We start from the raw sequence: 21,531 nt of genomic DNA, 5'->3' as shown, positions 1-21,531 counted from the left end.
CTTTTTGGCAAGGATAAAGATTTCAGAAGTACTGAAATTATCCGAGCCAAAAAACGGTTAACGGGCATGCCACATACAATATTTTTTACGGCATGGGCATGGAAAAGCAAAACGAAGAGTGAGGTTATGTCGCGATCTGTTCGACGAAGCTACTTTATTTGGCAGTTTGGGATGCGCACTTCGAACTGCGCATCAAAACTGCGGAATAAAGACTTTATTCCGCAACTTTGTTCGCTGCCGTATAAAGCGTCACTTTACGGAACGAAAACTGCCACAAAAAGTGAACTTTTCAATGCCCATGCCGTAAAAAAAAAATTTTAGGTGACTTGATTTGGTTAATTGCAATATCGATTTCAGTATTGCTGGAATTACAAAAACAATCGGTACAAATAACTATTCACACCAAAGAAGAAAAAAAAAAATGTGGCCACTCTTAGATTATTGAAAATCGAGCTGCTTAGGTTACTTCAATGCATGCTTCTCACTACAACGTTTTCTGGTTAATGCAACATGAAATCTGTTTCTTTAATTCAGAAGATTTTTTCATTTCAACAAGGCCTTGACATCAATTTATTGTTGCAATAGAATAAAATTATCACAACATGTTACAGAAAAATATAATACGAATTATGGTTGAGAAATGATATTATTTAAGGACCATGAAGTAACCAAAACTGAAAATATTTTTTAGTGTATGAAAGACTTGCGAGGCTCGTAAAGCTAAATAACTAACCAGTCTTAGCACCCGGTTCATCCTGTACCAAGCCAATGCCTGCCATCTTGCATCGATGTTCGCGACGAAGAAGCACGAAATTTCGAAAGGGATTATCGTGAATATGTGAAGATAGAGGCCAATTTTCGAACGGTGAAACCTGAAAAGTGGTATAAAAAAGAACCGTGAATAATATTTTCGTAAGGAAAATTAGTAAGTTTCTAAATTATTTGTAATAACATCGATGTCGACAATTTTTATGACTCTTCAAAAGATTTAATTATTTCAATAATCCACCAAAAATAATGACGTTCATAAATTCCGATTCATTAAATTTTTTAAGGATAAGCCGAGTACTTCGTACGTTCTTTCAGCTGACAAAATGAGCGATCGATTTTTTTGAGAGTGACATTTACGGGTTTTCAGTAACGCATTTTCAATTTTGATGGTTCAAGCTTGAATTGTGGATTTGATGGGGGATTTCTGAAAAATGCATACAGTAAATTGGCAGATCATGGACTAAAAATAGAAAAACTTCTTTCAAATATAACATTCATTTTCGCAATGTTTTTACAGTCGGTAATTCTAATTTTGAGGTCAAGGTTATCAAATTTAGACATACAAAACTAAAAAATTCACGTCTCATACTGGTATCATTTAGAATCTTTCAATTTTAAAGTTAATTTCATAGTGTTTAATGACCGAAGAACCAGGGTAAATTCAATTTACAAAAATCATGTATTGATTTGTCGAAATATTTATGCGATAATCCTTCGTGTCGATTTCATAATTTGATTTCGCTATCTTACATTCGGTTTTACATCAATATCAAGATATAAAACCCCTAGAATCTTTGGGAACTTCATTTTCAAGAAAACCGAACTATTTCATATGCCATGGTGGCTGATTTCTGTTTTTCGCAATTTCCGGTCTGCCGTGTTGAATCTAAAAAGTTAAGGGACAGTTCAATAACCATTTACTATCCACATTCAGAAGACATTCCAAATATCGTATAAATTGCATTTTGCAATATAAAAAACGTTATGTAAAGTCTGAGAAATCATTTTGCCGTTCAAATCACACTGAAAAGAGTTTCTTTTGTCAGAAATATAGGAAAATCCTAATAGAATGACTATCGTTACAACAATGATTTGAATATTGCTGGAATTACAAGAAAATGTAGTACGAGTAACCATTTGATGTCATTAGAGTTTTCAGTTCAAAGTTGTCCAATTATTGTAACATTACGTCTGTTTATCAAGTTTCTTATATTTTTTTCAACCGAATAAAGCCTCACCATTAATATACTGTTTCACTAACATCAAATTGTTGCAATAGTTCCAAAAAAATATAGTACATACAAGGGACTGTAATCAAAAAGAATACCAACGTCGATTCAACTTGGCAAACCAAAGAGCATTGGTGAAAATTATCGTCAAGACATGTCTCAAAGGGCTTATAACTTTTTTAGAACCCAGATAGTCAAGACCCGATCTTATCACCTTCGAGCAATTTGAGCTTTATCAACCACGAAATCACCGAGGTCGTCTTCGAAGGCGGTGAAGAAGACCAGCACGATTTTCACGAGGAAAACGAGATCCGTGACATAGAGGATGATCAACAAGTATCCACTTTTGAATTGGTTGATAGCTATATGGTAAAGACAGACACTGAAGGCCAAGTAGCAGCTGAAGAGCACGGCAAAAATCTCCCAGGCTCGTACAAGTTTTGTATTGGGCAGCAGGATGAACACTGAGGATTTTTTCCGAAACTGATCTTCAGTGTCCTTCGTTGTTTCCGCCTCGCATTCTGCCCCCAGGAAGTCAGTGTTTAACGCCACCGCATTTAAAAACCTCTTCTTCATTCCTGGATGGCTCATCATCAGGTCGAAGAAATCGGTCGAATCGATTACTATCGCTTCGACGTGGGTTCGCGTCACGATGCTGCAGGTTTGTCGCATCGTTGAAGACCCAGTGAAGTTTCCAAAAATGCTGTAAAACGACTCGGTAAACAATTATTTTGCACCTTTTTGTATGTCCTAACACGAAAAGTACCCGAGTTGGACGTTACCGATTCTCTTTATTTGGAGACACCTTGTTTTACAACAAAAAACATTCGGCACGTACTTTTTTCAAGTACCAATTCAGTCGCTCAAGGCGTAAAAACCATCTCTAAAAATCAATTTCCCAGGATTTCTTGTTTTCGTTTGTTTTAACCAATTGGACGTTATTCAGTATTAATATGTGCAGTGTTTTTACTTCTAGGGGTTACATCCCATATTTTTCCAAGATTAGGAGTTGAGTTTACGTCTGAAATGGCCGAATTGGCACGTAAAAATGAAAGACGTGTCTCGCGTTCTAATACTTTCTAGGATCAAAAGTGATGTTGAATAACAAATATAACAAAATTGCAGAAAAATCGATATCTTGGCCCTGGACTGTTGGCACATATTTGATGAACACACTCAGAAGTCACATCAACGATGTTTGATCAGGCTTTTGTCAAGATGTCAATCCTTCTGAACAAATTATGGAAGGTTTTCTGATTGTCTGAGGGTTATATTCCAACTTTTTCCCCTGAAAAGTCTTCATGGTTTACCTTCCACACCCAAGAACTGCGATGAGAGTTCCGTCTGGACCAAAAGCCTCGGCCAATCCCCGATGAATGAAGTAAACTGAACGGTGAACTAGATTGAGTGTCATGATCTCCGATCTTTTGGAGTAAAACTTGACATCCATGTTGCGGAAGAGGGATCGGAAGAAGGATTCATTTTTCTGGGAGAATCCGGGACACTAGAGGAATCAAATGACTAATGACTCTCTAACAATCATAATCTCTTCAATGTGGCAGAAAATTACTCTTAGTATCAAGACTCTTTCGAAAAAGTAAATTAAACTTAGTTTCGTTCACGTAAATTTCATTACATCAACTGATTATGAATATTAGTAGGTTAAGAAAGAACTTTTTTTACTACCAAATAGATCCGCTACACTAAAAAATTATGCTTCCTGGTATTGTAAGCTCAGAAAAATATGAATTGTCCAAAATCACTGACATCTAGTTAGTGAATTATTTATTATTTGCAAAACTAGCAATCATTTAATTTAGAAATGAAAAATCAAATATGAAATCAACACGTGACACAGAAATTCTTCAACTCATGACACTTGACAATTTGGCCAACTATCCAGCGCAAACTTTTTAGCTACATAATGATTTCATTTATTCAATAAAACTCCATCAATTCCATTCATATCTTATAGTTTCCAAATGCAAAGACATTATCGCTAATCATTTGTATTGGCAAATTCAATTCCACGTCACAAAAGTGATTGAATTTCAGGAGAAAAATTGGATCGAATTGGATTAAAGAATGATCCACACTCTGCAGAACGCTTACTTTCGTCAGTGATGGGCCATAGACACACCATAGAACGTCTTCCTTTAACGCAGGAGGAAAGAGCTGCATTTGTTTGATGATAGAAGTTCCTCTCCTGAGGATCCAGAAGTTCTCAAAGTAGTTTACGACTTCACTGCACAGGAGGAAACGAAGTTACAAGCCACAAGCTACGATATTTTACAATTTAGTTGACAGGCATCGCACATTGACGATATAAACACACTGTCGAAGTTCGGTGGAAACTTTGTTTTCCTTCAGATATGACATCAGGATCATCATTTGCTGTTGGTAAGCGGTGAGCTTTGTATCTTTCTGCGATATCGTTGATATTGTGTGCGTCACGACGATCATCAGAAGCAGAAAACTGACTGCAGTCATCAGGAGAATGTAGACCACTGCGGTGTATCTCATGGGTTTCAAGTTCACGTCTCCGATTCTCGTCAAAGTTGCGGATACGTAAAGCAACGAGTAAATGTACATCTGCAATGGTGTTATCAGACCATTCTCTTCTGGAATAATTGACCAGTGAGCAAAAATGAAAGAGTTGAATACAAAACTTGATACGACTATCTCATCACTTTCTGTGCAATTTTTTTCATCACACTGTATTCTTGTTTGTGTGTTCTGTAATACTAAACAGTTGTTCTACAATTGAAGGGTCCAAAGGGAAAACCGATTTAGTCAATTTTTTTTTTCTATTGAAAACGATTTAGCGGTACCATTGTCGTGGCGTTAAAGTTTACTTTCAGAAAATACGTCTGTTGAATAGAAGAACCAGTATCAGCCCAAGAAAAAGCTGCCAGAAGAAGTACTTTCGAAGTACCCTTACTGGAAGACAAATCTTGATTTGTATTTCATTTGAAATCAATCTGAGTAGACTAAAATGGTTCTTACCCTCAACCCTTCAATTTTTTTATGTTTCTGGATCCTACAATTTCAAATTTCACCCACCGTATTTTATCTGAACGTTTTCGAGACTGCAGAAAATCCCAGAAGCGAAGTCTTCGCTCTCTTCAATGTCACTTCCCAAGTCGCAAAACTCGTGCAGAAGAGCGCAAGCAAAAACGTGACAGAGCAGAATGATCAGCGGGAGAAATAGCACGCAGCTCATATACTTGAACGTGTATGGCCAAGAGTAGTAGTGCATTACATCGCCGATCATTCGGTGCGTCATCAGGATTCTGTTAAGTCTGCAGAACCAGAGAGTCTTAGTGCTGAAATGGGAACAAATCACGAATTAGATCGAAGCATTGGATCAAAGATGGAAGCATCAGAAGTCATTGGTAAACACCCATTTTAATGGTCGATGCTTTTGTTTGCTGGTACTCACTTCCGGGACGCTGGGGAGAGGAAGAAGTACTCGAAAGGAAACACTGCGATCAGATCAACGATCATTCCACTGTTGACGTAGTGTTTAGCCGTTGATAATGGATGCGTTACCAAGACCCTGTGACTGTTATAGAACTGGACGTGAAGTTGCACGTAACAGTCAATCACCATCATTAAATTCAGGACTGATATCGCTGCCTGGAATTATGTGAGTGGGATTTTGTCAAACGATGGACACCGTACACGTGTTTGATGAAATACTATTGCAACTTTTCAATGGTGACAAACAGATTCAGAGTTTGTGATAACGCTTGAAATTCATGGCCAGGTATTTCTGTTGTGGGGCCATTTTTGATGTGCAATTTAACTCTCTGCGCATGGCCTGAGACGGATTTTGTCTTGAGCAATTGAGACGATAACAAAGGCAGTCGTAAGTTATCATTTAGTGAAAGATGGATTAATGCTATCACAAATGTATTTAATACTACTCATATAAAATTCGTTTACGCAGAAAATAAGAAATAACTGATCAAAATGAGCCTAACGATATGCGTTTTCTGGTGAAACGATATTTCTTTCGAACGAACAAACAATTTCTTTTACAACTTGTAAGGAGAAACCGTTTTCATCCAGTTCAATTAACAAGCTAAATTTTTACGCCATTGTTTTATTACGTTTTTGATCAGACTATAGGTTATATGATTTCTAACTACGATCTAATCGTGTAATAATAACACCTAAATATACCTACGATTCGAAGAAATTCAGACATAAGTTGAGAAAAGATAGCATCTCCTGAATAAAGTGTGATGAGTAGATAAGCGCAGGTGAAACGAACGCCTTCCCAGACTTTAATGAATCTTCCGTTGGGACTGATAGTGGACTTGCATAAAAATAACCTACAGAAATAAAAGTAAAGTCACCGAACTTGCAGAATTTCTAATTTTGTACATATTCATAAATTAGAATGTTTAGACACTTGTATAGAAAATTAACCATCAATTTTGGCTTATTCTTCGACGTATGAAACCTTCACCATGCAGTCGACTTACATCATTAATGTCTGCTTCAAAGATCGCTCCGCAGAGACGTTACCAATCGCATGATCTGATGAAGTGTCCTTTTCCAAACTTTGAATTTTCGGGCTTTTTTGTCGTCGCTTCATGTCGTCGATTTCTCGCAACTTCTTCTCAATCTCCACCATCGCGTTTGGCACCATAAGAGTGGACTGAATACCGACGAGCTTCGTGAACTGTATCAAGGAGACATGAATCTAAATACTATCATAAAAAATATACCATCCTCATACCTCCCCTGAGTTCCTGAACTTGGCCAACACCCGAGCGAGGCACCTCTTCTCTGACAGGAATTTGGACACCACTTGCATCAAGTCCTGGAGTCGAAGCTGGACGACGGAAGCGTGAGTAACGGTCGTCACAGTGTGAATCTTGTTTATGCTGCAGCACATCTCAAGAACATAGAGTTCCGATCCCTTCGTCAGATCGATCGGCATCCAATCAACGTTCCTCCATATTTGACAGTGCCCTTTTTCTATTATGTACATTTCCCTGCACTCGCTGCCTCTGTAGCCCAACACCTCGCGCGGTGGGAGAAGCATCAGTCGACAAACAGAGCATATCTCATTTATACACTCTTCGCTCATGCCCCCAAAGAACTCAACCTTCCTTATCAGCGATGCGAAACGCTCGATGTTCAGCTCCTGTCTCAGGTTGGAAGTCATCGTGTCAAGGATCTGGCGCTCGAAGGTCAGGACGTGAGCCTTGTTGGAGAACCATTCCATCTCGAGGTAGCGGAGCACTCGGTTCTGAATCGACTTGGTGACCATATTTGCATCCATCATCAATGCGATATTTGTGGTGTTAAATCTGTTGCAATCCGTTGAACAATTATTGGGTTATTTAAATCACAGCATGCCATGATAATCCCGGACAATATTGCATAGTTTACAGCTATAATGAGTACAATAAATATGTATGTGGAAGAAGAATCCAATTTCGAATCATATGTATGTACCTTAGAGCATATACAGTATGGAGGAACAACTCCTGACTTCTATCCAAAAATCATCTGACGTACGTGCGAGTGGAGTGTGACTAACCTGAGCCAAGTTCTAGTGAGTCCGTCGAGTATTTGGCAGGCTGTGGCAGATGAGACGATGTAAACGAAGAAAGCGGCTCCAATGACGATGAGTGAAATGCTGACGAGGTATTCGGTAATCAATACAGGGACTATGACGTTTATACCGACGCCAAGGAGAATCTGAGAAGCATAGAAGAGGCTCGAAGTCAGGAACTTTCCATCCATGTCCTCGTTAGAAGTTGCTACGAATATTTCCAGCCAACCCGATGGATCGCACTCGAAATATGGGCAGGTTGTCATCAGTATGTAAGCAGCGGACAAGTAAATCAGAGTCATCATGTAGAACGCGTATTTTATCATGAGGATCTTTTTCGAGGGTAGGATCATCTCATTTTCAAGAAACGAAAAGATTTCGCTGAACTGAAATATGAAAAGGTCAATTATTTTCACATAGGCAGACAGTTTCCGATACAGTTCATGTCTATTGATTCTGGAGATATTAAATGTCGCACAGAACAGTAGAAACTACGTCATGAAATATACAATATTTGATGATCTGATGGATACTGACCTTGTAAATCTTCACCAACCGATTAAGCTTGCAGTAAGCAAGAACTTGCCCGTTTCTGGATCCAAACATTTCTAATATCCAATCGACAGGGAAGGCAGCGACGAAATCAGCCCAGTAACTCATGTAATGCATCCTCCTGGAGATAATGTCAAGAATGTCCGTGTACACCACTGTTTCAAAAATGAGCACGATGAATGAAAAAAGTTAAATAAGGTAAATGAAGCTGTTTTCGAACAAAGTTTAATGAATTTTATCACATTTTTTTTTTTTTTTGCCTCGTGTCACAATCAGATTAAATACAACTAATACATTAATTCTATACGTCTGATGTTTCTTATTGTAGAAACGAAAGATACGAGAAAGTTTTCTGAAATATGACTTGATTGAGGGTCACTGATTGTAAATAATAAAACGTATGTTGAAACTTACTGTCATTCTCGTGAATCATAGTCGACGAAATAATGATAAAATCAAAAAGGTAGACCAGAGAAAATACGTGGAGACCAAAGATGATATCAATAACCTGGAAACTCGGTAGGGTGACATGGAGCGGAATGATTACAGTCAGAACGAGACAGCAGACCATTACAAAAGCTTTCCAATATTTGAGAATCATCGTATTAGGACAAAATATCCACGGTAATTTACCGTTGTTGAGGCAAACCTGTTCTGTCATGGTGGTGATGTCCTGAAAACCAGGATCTCATTACAGCTTCTTTAAATACATTGTTCTCAGCTGTGGAAATAATTCAATAATTCAACACACGTCTGATATGACGAGCATATCCAAAAATTCAAATGTGTATCTGAAGTCTGTGGATGTAAAGACTGTGTCTATCTGCACAGTTTTCTTCTCTCGTCGAGTCAGACGATTTGTTCGATTTTCCAACACTACTAGCGTCTGCTTGAGCCAAGCTACGTCAGTGCAGGCGGGCACGTTTCTGAAAAGAGTTGATTCGAGGGAAACTTTTATGGCATTTCAACTGAAAAAATGGTGGAACGAAATCGCTTGGAACTCTGGTTCATTTCCTTCCAGTTATAATGAAGTAGCTTACACGATGTGGGACTTATTCTTCTGAAGAGCAGCGCCGATGGCTACCATTCTGACTGCTTTCCAGTACCTGAGTCTGATCTTGGACTGAATGACTCTGTGAATTCCATGGAATCTAGATGACATCAATTTGACGAATTTGTGCCGATGCAGCACGTTCAGTTCCACCTTTGTGCAGGCGATCACGTTGCAGAGCGATCTGTGGCTGATGATCAAGGTGCTTTCGCCGAAAACTGTTCCTCCTGAAAAACTCAGGATCGGCGACTGATCGTCCTCCTCTGACAGAAGTTGGATGACACCTTTTATGACGTAGATCAATTTCGTTTTCCATTCGTACTTGCGGAATATCACTTCACCAGGACGGTAATATTCACGATCGAAAACTGTTGCCAAATTCCGAAGGAATGGTATTGGCTGGTCACGTAACAAATGCGACTGCAAATCGTTTCCAATGTGTGAGTATAATTTGATACTCATCTCGTCTGACGATATTACACCGTCTAAATTGACAAGATGGATTTCAATCACGGGATCAGACACGTGTTTCCTTGATTATAATTCATTCTCTCGTTTCCCAAACTTGTTAAAATGCACTCACATGCTTGCAAGCATCCCAGGCCAATTCCAAAGCGCATTCTTTCAGGAATATTGTTGGATACAGAGTGAATTTCATTATATTGAATTTGGAGCTACCTTGCTTCTTCCAATAATAAGTGACGTACTTTTCCACGTTGTCTCGCATTTCTTTAGGGGCGTTTATTTCATCCTGTTGAAATCGTGACATAGAAATGAATTAGCATATTAAACGCGGTGATAAATCCGGTGATTAGTAGATTTTACTCAAGCTATACTCAATCAGCGATGAGCAGAAACCTCATCCACTAGAACCAGGATCATAAAATGGTTTTTACGGCACGGGCATTGAAAAGTCCACTTTTTGTCGCAGTTTTCGTTCTCTAAAGTGACGCTTTATACGACAGCGAACAAAGTTGCGGAATAAAGTCTTTATTCCGTAGTTTTGATGCGCATTTCGAAGTGCGCATCCCAAACTGCCGAATAAAGTAGATTCGTCGAACAGATCGCGACATAACCTCACTCTTCGTTTTGCTTTTCAATGCCCATACCGTGAAAAATATTGTATGTGGCATGCCCGTAAGCCGTTTTTTGGCTCGGATAATTTCAGTACTCGCTTCTGGCTCGCCTTCAGCTCGTCCTGAAATTTATCCTTGCCAAAAAAACAGGCGGTTTACGGGCATGCTACATAAATAGCTATTTAGGTCATTTCTTTTTAGACCTAGAACACATTTTTAATGCATAATGAAAAAATCATCGTAATCAGGAGATCGACTTAAATAATTGACTATTTCGTCCGACGAACACTCGATTAAAAAACAAAAAATGGAGAATGGTGAAATTTTGATACGAGATCTTTTTAATTCCAGGTTTTTTGTGCAGCTTCAAGGTTGTAGTATGATTCCTCTTACGGTTTGTAATATTGTGACTCACCATATATGCAGTTATTAGATGCATCTCACGATGAAAAAGTGAGCGATTGTAATCCCTTTGCACGAGTATATCCGTCATGTAAGCGATTTCAAAAGCCTGAACCACCCACAGAGCAGCAAGTACGACCACGATAAAAACGAAACTATAGTTACCTGGAAGGACTTCGGGAAAACTGAAATAATTATCGGAAGTTATCGGAAAGTTGAAAAGGAAACTTATAGAATACATCACAAAAAGAAACATCTCATTTTAATCGTAAAATCTTTCCAACTGTAACATCGAAAAGTTTCAAAAAATCTATGAAAAACCTCAGCACAATCAAAATAAAAGCAAAATACTAATCATTCAAAAATGTTGAAAAATGTTTGCCCACCTTTTATGCTTTGATAGCGATTTCAAAAAGAAAAATTGTAACACTTTTGCCGTTAGAAGATCTATGTACAGTTTTTAGAAACAGGCAAACATTGTTTCTGCAGTTTCTCATTTTAAAACACACGATCTAATTGACTGATAATTAAGTTTAAAACATTGAAACAGTCGAATAACTGCACGATAAGTCATTAATCTTTTTTCTGTCTCACACTCACCCATGGCCAGATACTTGTGTCATCATAACGTAGTAGCAGATGATACACCATTCAAACTCGCTCTTGGGATTTGTAGATCGTTCCTCGATTATCTCCAGCCAGTTTAAATCAAGCTGAACCATGTCAACGGTGCGAATCATCACCGCGATGGTGACACCCGACATTAAAAAAAGCAGGACGAGCAGTTCAACGACTCTTATGGAAACTGTTCTCTGACCCACACTGTTTTGAATTTCACCTACGAGTATTAGGTTCAAGAAATGAATCACTAGATTACCGTTCACATTGATTTTCACGCCAAAAAATATAGAATATCCGAATAATTATATGCATTTTTAAGAAAAATCGTCAATCCGAGCTTACTAATTTTTTTTTTTTTTGTTTTCAATTACATTGGATCGTAATATAAGAAAACGATAATAATTTGGAAACTCAAGTCATTGCAATATTCTAAAATAGTGACTTTAGTTCCTATATTCCGTTATATTAACGTTACTTTATCTTCAAACCACATTGCAAAAAAAAAAAAAAAATTGAAAGAATTCCAACTCCAGTTAACGATATATTATCGAAGCATTTGAAAAACTAAAAATATTACAAAACGAGTATGAAAAGTTTTTCAATTTATGGCTAACATTTACTCTGCAGTTTTTTTATACTTTGAGCTTTTTTTCTACAGGTTTTTCGACATTGGTTCAAGTTGCGTACGGAAAAAGGTAAAAAGCCGATGTATTCTGAGTAGACGATTAATGCTCAGAAGGTAGTAGACCTCCAGATTCCATTCGTTTATTACTAAACCGTACAACCAACTGAGCGGGAAAAGTGATATGATGTCCGCGATGAGGAGAATCACAGGCCTAGTCGGGTGACCGTGAATTAAAGACAAACTTGTCCATTTCTTGTACACTGCTGCGCCTAGTACATCGAAGACGTATACGATGTCCAACGCCATTTTTTCATTTGCAAAATCATCTGCAGGAAACGCGCATAAAATTTTTTCATTATTTGTTAGCCATTGATAATAATGATGAAAGGCATTTCTTTAAAGTCTGTCAGAATGAGATCTGGAAAAAAAAAAAAAAAAACGGGGAACTTATCAGGCTGAGTGACCAACCACGCATGCGCAAAATAATTGAACTCATCGTCCATGACTCTATCGGTATGCGAAAATTGTTTTCGATAAGAGTAAGATTCAAATAAGTACAGTCCAAACCAAGGACCAAAAAAAAAAAAAAAAAAACGATAATAATCATTAGTCATTATCAAAGAAAATTTTAACTAAAAGTACATGAAACAGAGTGTTAACTTAGACTGATTATTTATTTTAACCTAACCTAATTGTGTATTGCGGAACGACAAACTTTTCACAGGTTCAAACTACAGTAAAAATAAAAATAAAAAAATTACCACAAAATTCTAATGAGTTCTAAAATTTGTATAATTTTAAAGAAACCGGGCATGCATGTACAAATTACTAGTCTGTGGTGGAAACGCCGTTCGTCCTCTGAAAGACACGTCGTACAAGACCAATTGGAACTCAACGAAGACCATCGTTGTGATTAAATTTTTCCAAGCGCTTTGCGTGTGCACTAAAACCAGTTGTTTCCACATCGAATGGTCAGGCTCGATGTTGACGTACGAATTACTCGCTTCTTTGGCATTTCCCGACGCCACCGCGCTTCCTTCTTGTTGTTTCTGTTCTTGTATCGGCATAATGCACTATCAATTGTAACGCGGTATTCCACGATTTTAACGAACTTTTTATGACTGATGGAAAAATGTCTGCCTCAGTTTTGCAACCGAATTCCTTTTTGTTTTGTTTATTTTTTCAATGCATCGTTGACGGTCAGTCGATGAAAACAAGTGAAATTGAATGAAAGCCGAAGACTTTTCTTTTTTTCACCATTTATAGGTATACCGGGTTTTTTCGTGGACCAGCAGTATCACTAAAATCAGCTTCGAAGTATCATAACTCAGGTGCTACACCTCGAAAACTCGGCGAGCCAATACTCCTGTACTACTCAAGCGATCAGGATGAAACTTCGGAAATTGATGCCTTATTTTGGCAAAAAGTGGAGCGACGTTTTACTTTTTAAAAATTTTGAAAAAAAATTTACAGATCGGTTATCACTCACCGAAATTGTGAAAATAAGATTTGATGGTAACATGACGAAATGGTAGCTGATCTGGTTTTTGATTACGAAGAACACCGAAATCTCATTTTGGCGACATTATACGCATACCGGTAATGCACTCGGTTTAACATTTTTAAGGCCTCCAATCGTTACGGGCTAATATCTACAGGAATTTTTAAATAAGCATTTCGAATTATTTCGAAACTCGTGCCACAAAATCGTCCAACTTTTCGACTAGCAACATGTCAAGTTGTGAAAGAACAGCTGCACAATTGATCGATTCGCTTTAGGTGCAATGTCCCATAGATATCAAGGAATAAATATTAAACCAATTTCATACGTCGAATACTAACTATAGAAATTTATTTTACTCTGAACATGTGACAAATTATAACACATAAATTATAAATGTAAGTCATACTGATTCTCCATCCAATTGTCAAAACATTTATGACGATGAATTATGTCTGCCAAATAGACATCAGGAATCTGTCAATGCTTATTTTACTGTGACCTGCTGGAACAATTTTCGGATGCAGTCATTCGACACAATCAAAGGTAATTTTCTGGTTTTGGAAGGCAATACATAATCGATATGTAATCAACGTTTGACGAATTGCAAAAGTCGTGCCAATTAACGCGTTCTTCTTGATTAGCAAGTTCTATCCAGTGTATATTCGTCGCTGAATAATTGTCGAACCAGGCCTATAATAAGAAGAAAATATTATTCATATAAAAATTTACAAAGTGTGTAATTTGTCACACAATCGCAAATGGATTTCATAAACCAAAACTATCTGTTCATATAAAATTGGTCATTATGGGTAAATTTAATTCCAATATTTCTTATGGGGAAAATTTATTTGAATCATAATCTGTTAAACAATTGAAACTTTGTGTGGGAATAAAAACAGTCATCACTGTTTAAGTCACTTTCGACGAAAAATATAGTTTGAGTTAAAAGACTTTTGAACGATTCTCGCAAGCTTTTTGACTACCGAAAACAATTTTTGTACGATAAATTGAATAACGAAATAAGATGTATAAAAAAACATTAGAAGTATGGCATGAAATTATTTCAAGAACGTTTCGTCGATTAGTCATCAGATCTTTTCTCAGACCTACAAATTCAGGTAAGAAATAAAAGTTTTTATGTTTTAGTTTACAAGATAGATAAATTGAAAATTTTTCAGACAGATTTGTATAGAATTGAAAATTTGAAGAAATGCGCTAACAAATCGCTGACCTCTCTAGTATTTTACTGATTTTTAGTCAATATTACATAGACCTGTTAATATCATTGCAGTTACCTTTCCATGAAGTTCGATGGAGACCTGCATGAGGAGATTTTTTTGGTTTTGAGCGTTTCTCAGGGCCACACCAACAAGTTTTTTCGCCTTATTCATGCGCCCTCGAATAACGTTCATGTACGCTTTCAATAAAAACAGTCGCGGCTTTACGAAGCCAGCAGTTTTCGAAGCTTTCGTCAAGTGCCCGAAAAACTCGGCTACGTCGTTTCTAGCTTCTGGCAAAGTTTTGTACCTTTTGTGGTTCAAGAAATATGTTATCTTCAATACCCGGCATTCCACAGCCTGCGAAAATGAATCATCAACTAAATGGTACAAAATGAAAACAAATTTTGCAAAATGGTCAATACAAAAACTGTAGTTTCATCAATTCCTTTGACTTTTTTTCAGGACACAAAAACTGTATCTAATATATCCCAAGGTCATATATTTGAAAAAAAATCTCAAAGTAGAATAAAACATAATTTGACTAAGATAATGTATAGAGGTTATGTTTTTTTCTTCTGTTCTTTGTTACTGAAAACAATTTTGGAAGAAACTGGATTGTTTAATTAATAACATCACCGATTTTACGAAGGCCATGATGTAAGACTGTTTTCAAACTAGCCTGCAGATGATAGATAAATGTGTACAAATCACAAATCGATAATTAACCTATGATCGCTTCCTGAAAAATGCAGTTTGAAGTAACGAAAGGAATTGATTAGCCTTAGAAGTTTGAAAGTCTAAGCATCGACGAACCTTCAGCATTGTCCACAAATCAGAGTAACTGTGGTGCTTAGTTTCAGCCAAATAACTATCACGGGAAAGCTCGTATTTTGCAGAATCCATTCCCCTGTAAACGTGCTTGGAATTAATTTTATGTATAGAATATGTTTTTTCAAATCCTGTGAAATTTTTTCCACCACGAGAATATATAATCGGAAATTTCTAGTATTTTTTTACGAAGATTATTCAATTCTTTTTTACTGTTTTTTTAAATTCTAATTATCTGGGAATAATAGTGTTTCAATATTAGAATTCTGTTCAAAGAATTTGAATGAAATTTGGTTACCCTTGAAGTTGTTATCAAACCAACTTCATTGGTGTTTAGAATTAGACACGAGTAAAAAACTTTTCCTCATAAAATCCTGAATAATTTTTATTTGAGAGTTTAAAGTACAAACTTATTTTTAGAAAAAACATTGGTTCCAAGCAAATTGACGAGAAAATTGATAAGGGAACCGACTTTTCGGTAAATCATTAATATTTTTTACTCAAAAATTTGATTTATACAGTTTCCAAAAATTAGCCCAGGATTCAAGAGCGAAGAAAAATTTGCATTTTGATGGGAAAATTCGACGCTTTCCTAAGTTCTGAATAAGGTTTCTCAAACAATATGGCAGTTTACCGACAGGGTAGCCCCCGATTCCTGCTTTATCGGGAATACGCGTGACCTGCGCGTGTGTTAAGGTGCATATAAAGACCCGTTGTACACCTCGAAAACGCGGGCATGCAAAACTCCTATACCGCTCAAGCGATCAGAGTGAAACTTGGGCGGTTAATGCCTTATTTTGGCAAAAAGTGGAGCGTCTGTATACATTTTCAAAATTTTGAAAAAAAATTTACAGACTAGTTACCACCCACAGAAATTGGCCAAATTTTCACAGTTACACTCAATTGATCGAACTATCCGGTATGATGCCACTCAGCGGTGATGAACCATACATTTTGAGCCCAGTCCCATGAGATTTGATGGTGAATTGACGAAATGGCAGCTAATCTGGTTTTCGATTACGGAGAACACCAAAATCTCATTTTGGCGACATTTGTTACCGACCTTTCATGCATGCCGGTAATCTCTTACGGACATTACACGCATACATTACCGGCATGCGCGTAATACCGGTAACAAATGTCGCCAAAATGAGATTTCGGTATACTTCGTAATCGAAAACCAGATCAGCTGCCATTTCGTCATTTCACTATCAAATCTCATGGGACTGGGCTCAAAATGTGTGTTTCATCACCGCCGAGTGGCATCATACCGGATAGTTCGATCAATTCAGTGTAACTGTAAAAATTTGGCCAATTTCTGTGGGTGGTAACTAATCTGTAAATTTTTTTTCAAAATTTTGACAAAGTAAGAAGACGCTCCACTTTTTGCCAAAATAAGGCATTAACTGCCCAAGTTTTACTCTGATCGCTTGAGTGGTATAGGAGTTTTGCATCCCCGCGTTTTCGAGGTGTACAACGGGTCTTTATATATACACCTTAATGGTGAAGGCTCTACCATTGGTAAAGCCACATGATTACCGGATGATTTTACCGACAAAAAATCCGACATTCATATTTTGTACTGTTGGATGGGCGATTTTTTATCCATGGAAGAGCTGACAAAGGTGGCGCCCCCTTTATTGATCAATTCAACGATCGAACGAACTGACCTGTGCGTGAAGTTCGATCGTAATTCTATGAACACAGCGAGAAAGGCGAACGACCAAAGGCAGAAAAATGACGAAGAAAAGACCAGCACAGAAGAAATGAGGTGAAGAATTGTTTCGTTTTTTGGCTGTAACTCTTGATCGGTTTCTTTTTTACCAAAAATCTTTGATTACAAAATCGATTTGCATAACGCTTTCTTTACTAATTGTCCTCCCAGGAATTCAGAAAAAACATAGGAATAGCGACGGACCGACCGTTGACGAAATAAAAAGTATATAGTCAATTAACTGTTTATTCCGTTATTTTGATTGAGGAAACATGTAACAATACAACGTTATGTCTACCGTATCCTGCGGAGGTGCATTGCACCTGTGCGCAGGGCGAAACCTGATGTATAGTAAGAAACTTCATTGATTACTATCTCATATACTAGATTTCATATGCTGGTTAAAAGAAATAAGTGTTGTATTCCTACACCCTAAGACAATAGTCAGCTTTGTTATGTTAAGTTCGATCATTTTTTATATTTGTCAATGTACTTTGTTAGTATTGAGCAATTTATTTACGTATCATACACTGACACCTGAACACTTGTATTGAGATTGGGGCGTTATGAATAAACGAAAACTGAAATAAAAAAGAAATTCATGACTATGAATTCGTTATTTCCCTTCCCCATCTCTCTGAGAACCTGGTGCCATGCTCCAGTGCGCACCGGGTAGAGACGGCGCAATCGATTCCGCGCTCCGGAAATTATGTCCATGCAGTGCGACGAAAAATAAATTTCAGCATTTTTGGGTGCCATCTTTTTTGATCATTGTCAGAGCCGGGAATTTCTCGTCCCGGGAATCGATTTGAATAACGATCTCTGAAGTGATTGGACCCCCAGGAACTCAGAAAACACATCAAAAAGAGCGTAGGACCAGCAGCAGAGATATGCCAATGAAAATCATGAGTTTTTCGGTCGTAACTTTTCAGCTATCGCTCGCAGCGTATTGTGACTGCGCTTAATCGATTCCTCTCGCAAAATTACGTCGGGATGGTGCCCTACAGAATTAATTGCAGCACTTTTCAATGTCGTCGAAATTTTCATTGGAAATGCAAAGGGGTTAGCCTGACTTTTGTAGTCATTTCGAGAGCCGAAAATTTCTCGAATCCGAATCGATTTGTATGACCAATCTTAGAGTAATTCGACCCCCAGGAACTCAGAAAACACATCAAAAATAGCGTAGGACCAGCAGCAGAAAAATGACGACGAAAATCATAAGTTTTTCGGCTGTAACTTCACAGGTGTTGCTCGCAGCGTATTGGGACTGCGTTTAATCGATTTCTCTCGCAAAATTACGTCGGAATAGTGCCCTACAGAATTAATTGCAGCACTTTCCCAAGTCGTCGGTATTTTCATCGAAAATGCAAAGGGGTTAGCCTTACTTTCTCAGTCATTTGGAGAGCCGAAAATTTCTCGACTCCGAATCGATTTATATGACCAATCTTAAAGTAATTCGACCCCCAGGAACTCAGAAAACACATCAAAAATAGAGTAGGACCAGCAGCAGAGAAATGACGACGAAAATCATGAGTTTTTCGGCTGTAACTTCACAGGTGTTGCTCGCAGCGTATTGGGACTGCGATTGATCGATTTCTTTCGCAAAATTACGTCGGAATAGTGCCCCACAGAATAATTGCAGCACTTTTCAAAGTCGTTGAAATTTTCACCAGAAATACAAAGGGGTTAGCCTTACTTTTCTAGTCATTTTCGGAGCCGAAAATTTCTCGACTCCGAATCGATTTGTATGACCAATCCTAGAGTAATTCGACCCCCAGGAACTCAGAAAACACATCAAAAATAGCGTATGACCAGCAGCAGAGAAATGTCGACGAAAATCATGAGTTTTTCGGCTGTAACTTCACAGGTGTTGGTCGCAGCGTATTGGGACTGCGTTTAATCGATTTCTCTCGCAAAATTACGTTAGAATAGTGCCCTACAGAATAACTGCAGCACTTTTCAAAGTCGTTGAAATTTTCACCAGAAATGCAAAGGGGTTAGCCTTACTTTTTTAGTCATTTTCAGAGCCGAAAATTTCTCGACTCCGAATCGATTTGTATGACCAATCTTAGAGTACTTCGACCCCCTGGAACTCAGGAAACACATCAAAAATAGCGTAGAACCAGCAGCAGAGAAATGACGACGAAAATCATGAGTTTTTCGGCTGTAACTTCACAGGTGTTGCTCGCAGCGTATGGGGACTGCGATTAATCGATTTCTCTCGCAAAATTACGTCGGAATAGTGCCCCACAGAATGAATTGCAGCACTTTTCAAAGTCGTTGAAATTTTCACCGAAAATGCAAAGGGGTTAGCCTTACTTTTTTAGTCATTTTGAGAGTCGAAAATTTCTCGACTCCGAATCGATTTGTATGACCAATCTTAGAGTAATTCGACCCCCAGGAACTCAGAAAACACATCAAAAATAGCGTAGGACCAGCAGCAGAAAAATGACGACGAAAATCATGAGTTTTTCGGCTGTAACTTCACAGGTGTTGCTCGCAGCGTATTGGGACTGCGTTTAATCGATTTCTCTCGCAAAATTACGTCGGAATAGTGCCCTACAGAATTGATTGCAGCACTTCTAAAAGTCGTCGAAATTTTTACCAAAAATGCAAAGGGGTTAGCCCTACTTTTTTAGTCATTTTCAGAGCCGAAAATTTGTCGACTCCGAATCGATTTGTATGACCAATCTTAAAGTAATTCGACCCCCAGGAACTCAGAAAACACATCAAAAATAGCGTAGGACCAGCAGCAGAGAAATGACGACGAAAATCATAAGTTTTTCGGCTGCAACTTCACAGGTGTTGCTCGCAGCGTATTGGGACTGCGTTAAATCGATTTCTCTCGCAAAATTACGTCGGAATAGTGCCCTACAGAATTAATTGCAGCACTTTTCAAAGTCGTTGAAATTTTCACCAAAAATGCAAAGGGGTTAGCCTCACTTTTTTAGTCATTTTCAGAGCCGAAAATTTGTCGACTCCGAATCGATTTGTATGACCAATCTTAGAGTAATTCGACCCCAAGGAACTCAGAAAACACATCAAAAATAGCGTAGGACCAGCAGCAGAGAAATGTCGACGAAAATCATGAGTTTTTCGGCTGTAACTTCACAGGTGTTGCTCGCAGCGTATTGGGACTGCGTTTAATCGATTTCTCTCGCAAAATTACGTCGGAATAGTGCCCTACAGAATTGATTGCAGCACTTTTAAAAGTCGTCGAAATTTTCACCAAAAATGCGAAGGGGTTAGCCTTACTTTTTTAGTCATTTTCAGAGCCGAAAATTTCTCGACTCCGAATCAATTTGTATGACCAATCTTAGAGTAATTCGACCCCAAGGAACTCAGAAAACACATCAAAAATAGCGTAGGACCAGCAGCAGAGAAATGACGACGAAAATCATGAGTTTTTCGGCTGTAACTTCACAGGTGTTGCTCGCAGCGTATTGGGACTGCGTTTAATCGATTTCTCTCGCCAAATTACGTCGGAATAGTTCCCTACAGAATTAATTGCAGCACTTTTCAAAGTCGTCGAAATTTTCACCAAAAATGCAAAGGGGTTAGCCTTACTATTTTAGTCATTTTCGGAGCCGAAAATTTCTCGACTCCGAATCGAATTGTCTGACCAATCTTAGAGTAATTCGACCCCCAGGAACTCAGAAAACACATCAAAAATAGCGTAGGACCAGCAGCAGAGAAATGACGACGAAAATCATGAGTTTTTCGGCTGTAACTTCACAGGTGTTGCTCGCAGCGTATTGGGACTGCGATTAATCGATTTCTCTCGCAAAATGACGTCGGAATAGTGCCCCACAGAAATAATTGCAGCACTTTTCGAAGTCGTTGAAATTTTCACCAAAAATGCAAAGGGGTTAGCCTTACTTTTTTAGTCATTTTCAGAGCCGAAAATTTCTCGACTCCGAATCGATTTGTATGACCAATCTTAGAGTAATTCGACCCCCAGGAACTCAGAAAACACATCAAAAATAGCGTAGGACCAGCAGCAGAGAAATGACGACGAAAATCATCAGTTTTTCGGCTGTAACTTCACAGGTGTTGCTCGCAGCGTATTGGGACTGCGTTTAATCGATTTCTCTCGCAAAATTACGACGGAATAGTGCCCTACAGAATTGATTGCAGCACTTTTAAAAGTCGTCGAAATTTTCACCAAAAATGCGAAGGGGTTAGCCTTACTTTTTTAGTCATTTTCAGAGCCGAAAATTTCTCGACTCCGAATCAATTTGTATGACCAATCTTAGAGTAATTCGACCCCAAGGAAGTCAGAAAACACATCAAAAATAGCGTAGGACCAGCAGCAGAGAAATGACGACGAAAATCATGAGTTTTTCGGCTGTAACTTCACAGG

The 21,531-nt window shown here is 38.1% G+C and overlaps 2 protein-coding genes across 2 annotated transcripts; both read right to left on the bottom strand.

Moving 5' to 3' along the window:
• Nucleotides 1-3,306: 3,306 nt before the first annotated feature.
• On the bottom strand, nt 3,307-12,969 carry LOC124411392. Its single transcript, XM_046890485.1, has 17 exons — nt 12,732-12,969; nt 11,257-11,494; nt 10,670-10,841; nt 9,762-9,929; nt 9,168-9,598; nt 8,879-9,053; nt 8,542-8,800; nt 8,113-8,282; nt 7,561-7,961; nt 6,751-7,327; nt 6,494-6,693; nt 6,193-6,340; nt 5,443-5,639; nt 5,064-5,326; nt 4,336-4,621; nt 4,113-4,245; nt 3,307-3,504 (listed from the first exon to the last, which is right to left on the bottom strand). Exons 1-17 carry the CDS (start codon nt 12,967-12,969, stop codon nt 3,307-3,309), a joined length of 4,254 nt encoding a protein of 1,417 aa, XP_046746441.1.
• Nucleotides 12,970-13,943: 974 nt separating this feature from the next.
• On the bottom strand, nt 13,944-15,536 carry LOC124411391. Its single transcript, XM_046890484.1, has 3 exons — nt 15,440-15,536; nt 14,702-14,983; nt 13,944-14,096 (listed from the first exon to the last, which is right to left on the bottom strand). The coding sequence occupies exons 1-3, from the start codon at nt 15,527-15,529 to the stop codon at nt 13,944-13,946; spliced, it is 525 nt and encodes a 174-aa protein (XP_046746440.1). The 5' UTR covers nt 15,530-15,536.
• Between the last annotated feature and the right edge of the window lie 5,995 nt (nt 15,537-21,531).

The sequence above is a fragment of the Diprion similis genome, chromosome 10 (genome assembly GCF_021155765.1).
Source record: "Diprion similis isolate iyDipSimi1 chromosome 10, iyDipSimi1.1, whole genome shotgun sequence".
NCBI classification, from domain to species: Eukaryota; Metazoa; Arthropoda; class Insecta; order Hymenoptera; family Diprionidae; genus Diprion; species Diprion similis.
This window is presented reverse-complemented; position numbering and strand designations above follow the sequence as displayed.

Coding starts and splice junctions, on each gene's coding strand:
- LOC124411391 (XM_046890484.1), bottom strand. CDS start 15,529: ATGGATTCTGCAAAATACGAGCTTTCCCGTGATAGTTATTTGGCTGAA. Junction 14,984..15,439: donor ATTTGTGGACAATGCTGAAG/GTTCGTCGATGC, acceptor TCATTTTCGCAG/GCTGTGGAATGCCGGGTATT. Junction 14,097..14,701: donor CCATCGAACTTCATGGAAAG/GTAACTGCAATG, acceptor TTCTTATTATAG/GCCTGGTTCGACAATTATTC.
- LOC124411392 (XM_046890485.1), bottom strand. CDS start 12,969: ATGCCGATACAAGAACAGAAACAACAAGAAGGAAGCGCGGTGGCGTCG. Junction 10,842..11,256: donor ACACAAGTATCTGGCCATGG/GTGAGTGTGAGA, acceptor TAATTATTTCAG/TTTTCCCGAAGTCCTTCCAG. Junction 7,962..8,112: donor GGTTGGTGAAGATTTACAAG/GTCAGTATCCAT, acceptor TTCATATTTCAG/TTCAGCGAAATCTTTTCGTT.